Here is a 9,276-nt window from a genome sequence, read left to right as displayed (position 1 = left end):
TTGGCTTATTGAAAGAGGTCAACAGAAAACTCAAGAACGCTGGATAAAGTGTAATATGTTCTTATCTATGTATGACCAAGTGGAACATTCTTAGACTTGTTTCGGGTCTTCCGATCAGTTCAGTTCATTTACATTTGATCATTTGTTCAGTTAACAGAGGTCACAAAATGCCCGTAGAAAAAAAAAATTCTAGTTGTGGAAAGTGTCCTTCCCACAGGCAACTGCATATTAAAATACTGAGCTGCAGGCACGTACGACAAAGTATTACTTTCCGCATTCGTTAGAAAATCATCACTTTTTACACTTGTTAGGAAAGTAACTATTTCCTGCATTGAACAAACTTGCTATTGTCCTTTAAGTTTCAAAAAAGTTAACGCTATTACCATTATCGTTTTACATTGTGAAAACTTTTTTTGGATAGAGGTTATTTTACGTTACGGTAATGAAGGTGAAAATGCGGCTTTTGTAAAATTAAACCCCAAGAGGGATTCCATCCAGTTTTATCCAAAATCAGATTTACATCTACCGAAATCTATGCTGATTACATCTACTAAAGGGCCGTATTGATTATTTGTGATGACTATCTTCCATTTATTTAGTAAAGACTTCAGTAATTTGGCAAGCGAATTTTAATAGCTACTAGATTTAAAACCCCCGTATGTTGAAAATGGTTCGAAGGATTAAGTGAGATCGTATGGGACAGACCGACATCTTGTCTATCTCGGGGTATTTGAAGTGTAATACTTTTGCGCAAGAAATCTACAATCGGGTTGACGAAAGGGCCATATTTTCTCTTGAAGATAATTATTTGATCCACAACACTTAGAAAAAAAATTCTAAGGGCTTTTTTGTGCAGCAGAATGCAAATGAATGTAATAGTAATCTAAACATTTGTATATTGCCCTTGCAACTAACGTATAATTTGTTATCAGGCTGTATCACTCGAATTTGAATTCAAACAAATTATGAACTATTGAAATGATATGAATAATTATCGGTATATAGAATAATAATATAACGATTTAATTAATTAAAAGTTCTAATGGATAATATCATTATATGGAACAAAAGTAATTATCAGAACTTCGATAGAAGAATATCTATCTTATAATTAGTGTTGTTACGTAACTATTTTCAGCACAAGTACTGTCCGTGCAATATAGACCTCACTATGTATATATATTCTATGTCCGCATGGTGGACGATTTTGTAAATGAACTAAAAATTTATTTAATAATTATCTATTTGCCGTTGCGACAAATTTGGTGATATCTTGCAGTGTATTTTTCTTACTTGCCTCACATCATACACAGATAAATAATATGAATTTACTTTAGAGCTGCAGCTTACGCCTTATTACAAATATATAAGCCATCAACATGATTTTAATTTCTCACAACTAGCGGTATGTCAAAAAGTTCAGTCAAGTTCGTGTTGAGGCGGTGTTGAAGGGAAATTATAAAGTACGATACATTATGATTCATAATTAATTTTATTGAATTAAAAGAAAGAAAAAACAATAAAACTTATTTTATGCTTACTAGGAGACAGATCTCTGACTTAGACATGGAATATTTGGTCGTCGTATACTAATTTTATAAGTGAACATGTCTTCTATTTTGCATGTGTGAAAAATGCGCATTTATTTGCTGTTCGTTCTAATATATAAAAATCAGATATAGATAGATTTTAATGGGTAACAAGTAGGGATGAAATTATTTATTTTACTCGGCGAAAACACAAATTTGATGACTTCGACCAGACACTAAATTTGCGAGTCGAAAGGGGTGTGCCAATGCGACAGCAAATTGTACAATCTTTCAACAAAGCAAATCTGCATTAATTGAAATCTTCTAGGTCTGTTTATTGACATAAATTAATAAATAATAAATTTAAAATAAATAATGGAAGATATTTGTACTGAAAATGAAAAATCTGTGAAAATATTAAATAATATCTAACATCTACCATCACTTCTCATTTCTGTGTCATTTATTAAAGATTCTGGAGACTTATTAAAAATACATTCTTACACTTTGTATGTGGTTCTTTATCTGGTGAACCTTTTTTTTTGGTCGATACTGAAATCCTGACTAGATTTATCACACTAAAGAGTAGGAAGATGACTTAGTGGAAGCGTTTTCAGCTGCAGCTAGCACTTTCAGTAATTCACTTCGTGCTTTACTTCCTATCCACCAAATTAATGCTACTCCACAAAATAACTGGAAAATATAGAAACACTGCATTAATTATGTGTAACAGGTATAAAGAAAGCTTTAGTCTTAGCAGAAATAAAGAACTAACACAGTGTCATTACTTTTCAAAACATGTTAATTGAAATGTTGATTTTTAATTTGCTGAACGTTTTTCTTTGAGTGCTCTCACCTGAACAGCAGCCAAAAAATATGTGGTAGAGGATATATGATTATTTTCTAAAACATCTTGCATAGATCGGAGAGTGGACCCGACATAAACAGCTACAAATTGCGCCGGGAAGAGCCCAATGAATGATGCTACATGATACACTTTGGCACTCACATTACTTAACTACAAAAATAGAGAAAAAGATAATTTATTATTATCTCATATTTCTCATCTATATAACCCATCAATATATAAGTGTTATATACTTACAGCAAATATGGCGTTTTGCAGTCCAAAAGGGATAGGTGTCAGTCTTGAGCAGAAAACAATCTTAAAACATAAAGGTCCAGAGATCACTTGCATTATAGCTGCCGCCATATCATTACGAGTTAATTTAAATATGGATGGATGATGTCCTAATAATTTCAATATATTATGGGCTACAAAGAGTCCTACATTAGCTCCACACACCACTGAAATTAAATAGGTGGGGTAAGTTTGTCTTGTAAAATACTGGGTGTTTCTGCAGAGTGGACTGATAGCAAAACAGGATATTTAATATATAATAATAAGAAATTCTATATGACATTCTAAGTGACAAGAAACAACATATCTTACATATTAGTGTTACACTTTTACATTATATGTTTATTTTGCCCTTCTTTGGATTCCCTGATAAAAAAATCATAAATCTATTTTCCAGGTGTATTCTTATTGAATATTCAAATGTCTTAATTTCATGTGAAATAAAGGCACTTGCACAAGATGCTTGTCAAAATAAAACAATATACTTACCCAACAACAACCCATGTGTAACTCCAAACAAATATCCTGAGGCTAAGACTAAAACTATATACCCAACACTTATGGGTAACGAAACAATTACAAATAACACACATATAGTGGCTGCTACAATGAAACTATCCTGTTTCTCCAACCACAGTAAAATGAGCTTAATATAAGCTTTACAGAATACTAGGACAAACACTATTACCACAACTGTAAAAACTATTGCTAGTAGCCTTCCAATTGAAAGAAAATACAGGGAAGAGCGCAGTCTGAAGCATCTTTGTTTGGGAGTATCGCACAAACTCTCATACTCATGAGATACTTTCATTTTGGGGTTCAAAATGAATATTTGGGGTCGTTTTTTAATAGTTTGTCATAACGATACTATTTAATGGGTTCTCCGTTTGGAGGTTGAAATATTGATTGTTGATGAGAAATTCCTAGAGGCACGTTATCGAATTCGTCACCCAATATAGATTATGACTATGTAGTATGCGGAACACTTTTAAAAATCTTTAATTTGAGTGATGAATCGGGAAGTGATGCTGCTGTGGTAAACAAAAAGCAAAACAAACCACATAACCTCAAACTAAGGCTAACTAAGTCTCAAAAAGCCTTAAATCAATGTAATGTGGCAATTAACACACAAACAGTGAAATGGCAACGTGGGATGAAATGGCGGTGTTCCTGTCTCTCATTTTCGGATTTTTGTTGTCGTATATTTTAGTCACCACGGTAACTGACTCGAAAAGCTCAACAAATCTGGCTTGTGCTTTAAAATTCGAGCTAAAATTGGGAATTTTACATCTTAAATTCTATTCATTAATATTAGGCTTTTTCGAGACCCGTTTAGAGAAGTTTCTGTGCAAATTTGATCATATAGGACAATCAAAGCACTACTCGTATATTTCTAAAGGAGTTTGAAAATTTCAAAAGAGACACTATAGTCACTTCTAAGGTAAAGTGGCCAAAATTTTAAGATTTAAATTGGTCGCTTGGAATATTTTTTAATTGTTGGATTTTCCTTAAAATTTTATGAATCCTTCATTACACATCATTATACATTTATACAGGGTGAGTCGGGAGGATCGTGCCAAACTTCAGGAGCGTGTTGTACATGAAAAATAAATGTAAAAAAACTCAAATGTTGTTATCCGATTTTCATTTGTTTACAAGTTATAGCGTAAATAAATTTTTTTAACTAGGATTCTATTTACCATAAACGTACTTTTGCTGGACGTTGGATTGGTCGTGATGGCCCTATTAGTTGGCCTCCAAGGTCTCCAGACCTCACACCACTAGACTATTGTTTGTGGGGTTGGTTTAAAACTGAAGTGCACAGAGTAAATGTGGACACTCAAGATGCACTAATTCAACGCATTAGAAATGCTGCAGCTGCTATTAAAGAAAGACATGATACAATCAGGAGCGCAACGAATGCTCTTCATAGACGAAGCCGAAAATGTTTAGAAGTTAATGGCAATATTTTTGAACATTTACTATGATATTCAAACGTTAATTTATGGAATTTCTTATGAAATTTATAATTTTTTTAAATTTTATGTTTAATTTTATTTACGCTATAACTTATAAACAAAAGAAAATCGGATAATAACATTTGAGTTTTTTTACATTTATTTTTCATGTACAACCCGCTCCTGAAGTTTGGCACGATCCTCCCGACTCACCCTGTATATACAGGGTGGGGCACCAAGAGCGCCTCGGGGTATTACGTCTTATTAATAATTTTATCGAAAATCGTTTTTAAAAGTGTATGTAGAACCTTACAAGGTACATTTTAAAAATATTTTCATTTATACAGGGTGTATATAAAAAAAGATACATCTCAAACATCTGTTTTTTTTAATGGAACACCCTATATTTTATTACATATTTGGAATTATAAGAAGAAAATAGTACAAGTTTGTATAACATACATTGGGTTTAAAACAATCACTTCTCGAGAAATTTTAGAAAATATAAAAATGCAAGAGCTAAGAAAAAATTTTTTTGCTAGGTGAAATGAGTTACTTGGCTATTATTTTTTTACTATTACTTCTTAAGTACAAACTAATCTTCAAACTAGAATAAATTATTTACTAAACTGATATACAGGGTAAGCAAAAAGAGTGGTCAAATTTTACTCCCTTATAATTTAGCATAACTTTCTTATTTCAAATGGAATATGTACATTTTTATGTATTACTTAGAATCACTAATTAATTCCCTTTCAATTGATACTACAGTGTTCTATACCTATCTTTTACCGTTTTCCCATAATATGAAATTTTATTTAGTTTTCAATAATAACATTAAATAATACAAATTTTTGTCAGGTTATGGCTTGGATTGGTTGCTATGGTTATTAAAGAAAGCTAATTATAAAGGACGAATTTTAAAAGTATTTATTACAGTTTAACAGATTCTCAAAAAAATTTTAAATTTACAGTAAATATTCAAAATGATGGCCATCATTTTCAATACATAATTGAATACGTTTTTGAAAAGAAAATTTCACTTTTGATAACATGTCTGGTGCATGCATTTTGAATTCGAATTTTCATGTCCTCCTTTGTTGTTAGTGGTAATTTGTACACTACATCTTTAATGTAGCCCCACATAAAAAAATCCATACTGGTAAGATCGGGTGATCTTGCGGGCCACAACTGAGGACCACTTCGCCCAATTCATCTTTGGGGAAACATAGTGTTGAGAACTTCTCTCGCATCCCTATGAAAATGTGCGGGTGCTCCATCCAACTGAAACGGCATTTAATAAAATTTCATATTATGGGAAAACGGTAAAAGATAGGTATAGAACACTGTAGTATCAATTGAAAGGGAATTAATTAGTGATTCTAAGTAATGCATAAAAATGTATATATTCCATTTGAAATAAGAAAGTTATGCTAAATTATAAGGAAGTAAAATTTGACCACTCTTTTTGCTTACCCTGTATATCAGTTTAGTAAATAATTCATTCTAGTTTGAAGATTAGTTTGTACTTAAGAAGTAATAGTAAAAAAATAATAGCCAAGTAACTCATTTCACCTAGCAAAAAAAATTTTTCTTAGCTCTTGCATTTTTATATTTTCTAAAATTTCTCGAGAAGTGATTGTTTTAAACCCAATGTATGTTATATAAACTTATACTATTTTCTTCTTATAATTCCAAATATGTAATAAAATATAGGGTGTTCCATTAAAAAAAACAGATGTTTGAGATGTATCTTTTTTTATATACACCCTGTATAAATGAAAATATTTTTTAAATGTATCTTGTAAGGTTCTACATACACTTTTAAAAACGATTTTCGATCAAATTATTAATAGGGACGTAATACCCCGAGGCGCTCTTGGTGCCTCACCCTGTATATATGTCGAATCATCAATAGGAAGGTTTTCCATGATGATATAAAGTATTTAGTTCACTTTTAACAGCAAGAATAGAAAAGGGCAAAACCAACGAATTCGCTACCACACGAGCGCTTCTCGTCATTTCCCAATATAATCTGCCTGTCCCTTTTTGGTTTCTGGTTTTCCAGATCTCGCGGGTCCTTCAAATCCGAAGGATAAGGTACCTGCTAGTCCCTGTTTCCCACAAAGGCTCGCACACTTGGCCTCTCGATTTCGCTCTTGGTGGTAGCGACCTCGTTCGACAGTGCTTTTCCTTAAGGTGGCCCTGTCAGCATGCTCTTCGTCATATTATCAGCTCGTAATGTTACACTTTATCACTTAAGGACTAATAAATCTCCGACATTATATATATATATATATATATATATATATATATACAGGGTGTCCTCGAATTACGTGGCCAAAATAATACCGCAGATTGTTTGAGTGAAAATAAGTCGATTTAACTAAACTTCCCTCAGTCCAAAAGTTGATAATTATGGAGCTACAGGGTGTTAAAGTTGAAAAAAAAAATCACATTTTCTTTAATATCTTTCGATTTCTTTGAGTTAATTTCACGAAATTTCATATTTGAGGGTGTTTTAGGATACGAAATTCAAATTTATTAACGATTTAGTTGTTTATTCTAGGGGGCGCCACAAGCGACCATTAGGACACATTTAAATCTCTGTAACTTTTTCGTGCCACGGTGTATATTATTTTGGTATTTAAAAACCTTTTTCCCTACCTTTTATACTTAGAAAAGGTATACTTTATTGACGTCGCTAGAAGCAACGGTTTTGGAGAAAAACGCATACTTCTAATGCGCTGCATATTTGCGTTAGCGCTTTTAAGTAAATAACTCAGTTGGCTATGTTTTTAATTGACATTTTAACACTTGAATTTGTTTCTCAAATGTCAGTTTTTTTATTTAGCCCTCAGTTTTTCTTGTCAGTTTCGCTTCTTGTTCCTGTAAATATCCATAAGTATGGCCAATAAATTCACTTATTCTGAAATGGTGGATATGCTGTTAGTTTATGGACTTTGCCGTTGTAATAGTCAAAAAAGTGTACGAGTTTACAAGGAAAAATATCCTTTCCGTAGAATTCCAAATCGGAAAACTTTTGTTAATATTGAAAGGCGTCTCCGCGAAAATGGCAAGTTTGAACCTGGGCATGCAGATTCTGGACGCGGACGAACAATAAGTACAGTAGAAATGGAAGAAGAGGTTTTGGATGCTGTTCAAAGAAATCCAAAGGCCAGTACACGAGGTGTAGGACTGCAATTGGGAGTTTCGAAATCACTAGTTCATAAAGTTTTTCAAGAACAATTGTTGCACCCCTATCATATTCAAAAAGTTCAAGACCTACAATTGCCCGTGGATTCTGCTCAACGTTTAAATTTTTGTCGGTTTATAATCCACAAAAGAATCGAAAATCCAAATTTTAGTAAGAAAATTTTGTTCGCAGATGAAGCTGTTTTTACTAGATACGGTATTTTTAATATGCATAATGAACATGTTTATGCTTATGAAAATCCTCACGAGACAACAGTGACTCATTATCAGCATCGATTTAAAGTAAATGTCTGGGCTGGAATAGTAGATAATTTTATTGTTGATCCCTTTGTAATGCCAGATACGCTGAATGGTGATAACTACTTGAACTTTTTAGTACAAACTCTACCTATCTTATTAGAAGATTTGCCTTTACTCCTTCGTCGTGATCTTTGGTTTATGCATGATGGCGCACCTCCTCATTTTACTTTAAATGTAAGGCAACATTTAAATGAGGAATACCCACAACGTTGGATTGGAAGAGGAGGTGATGCACCTGTGAATTGGCCGGCTCGATCATCAGACTTGACACCCTGTGATTTTTTTTATGGGGTGCCTTGAAATCAAAAGTTTATGCATCTCCAGTTCATACGCGACAAGAATTGGAAGCAAGAATAATTCATGAAGTGGAATTATTGAAGAATACCCCTGAAATATTGTTTAGAGTACAATGTAATTTCTTAAAAAGGATGAACTTATGCATACAGGAAAATGGTAAACACTTTGAACATTTGTTATGATAGCAGATTAAATGAAAAAAAAATTAAACCAACAATTTACATAAGTTAATTTAATTAATTAGTAAGCGTTATTCTCGCTTGTTGTTGTTTCTTTGTTAATTATTATTTTTGTTTTCTATTTAATAATATCTGATTTTGAAAACTTATTGTTATATCTTTACTAATAATTATTTTTGAAAAACTTAATTTTTTTTAACGGAAAATAATTTTAAAGTAATTTGCATGCATCATCAGGCTTAAATGCATTTTTCTCCAAAACCGTTGCTTCTAGCGACGTCAATAAAGTATACCTTTTCTAAGTATAAAAGGTAAGGAAAAAGGTTTTTAAATACCAAAATAATATACACCGTGGCACGAAAAAGTTACAGAGATTTAAATGTGTCCTAATGGTCGCTTGTGGCGTCCCCTGGAAGAAACAACTAAATCGTTAATAAATTTGAATTTCGTATCCTAAAACACCCTCAAATATGAAATTTCGTGAAATTAACTCAAAGAAATCGAAAGATATTAAAGAAAATGTGATTTTTTTTTTCAACTTTAACACCCTGTAGCTCCATAATTATCAACTTTTGGACTGAGGGAAGTTTAGTTAAATCGACTTATTTTCACTCAAACAATCTGCGGTATTATTTTGGCCACGTAATTCGAGGACA

At 32.3% G+C, this 9,276-nt stretch overlaps 1 protein-coding gene across 2 annotated transcripts; it reads right to left on the bottom strand.

The window, feature by feature from the left end:
• Positions 1-1,473: 1,473 nt before the first annotated feature.
• Positions 1,474-3,741, bottom strand: LOC136342472 (transmembrane protein 64). 2 transcript variants are annotated; one of them, XM_066288319.1, is made up of 4 exons: positions 3,160-3,741; positions 2,635-2,804; positions 2,386-2,547; positions 1,474-2,222 (listed from the first exon to the last, which is right to left on the bottom strand). In XM_066288319.1, the coding sequence occupies exons 1-4, from the start codon at positions 3,479-3,481 to the stop codon at positions 2,103-2,105; spliced, it is 774 nt and encodes a 257-aa protein (XP_066144416.1). In that variant the 5' UTR covers positions 3,482-3,741; the 3' UTR covers positions 1,474-2,102. The 2 variants fall into 2 exon arrangements, with proteins under 2 accessions (XP_066144416.1, XP_066144415.1); XM_066288318.1 differs by having other exon boundaries at positions 2,635-2,837; positions 3,160-3,740.
• Between the last annotated feature and the right edge of the window lie 5,535 nt (positions 3,742-9,276).

The sequence above is a fragment of the Euwallacea fornicatus genome, chromosome 12 (assembly GCF_040115645.1).
Source record: "Euwallacea fornicatus isolate EFF26 chromosome 12, ASM4011564v1, whole genome shotgun sequence".
In the NCBI taxonomy this organism is placed as follows: Eukaryota; Metazoa; Arthropoda; class Insecta; order Coleoptera; family Curculionidae; genus Euwallacea; species Euwallacea fornicatus.
This window is presented reverse-complemented; position numbering and strand designations above follow the sequence as displayed.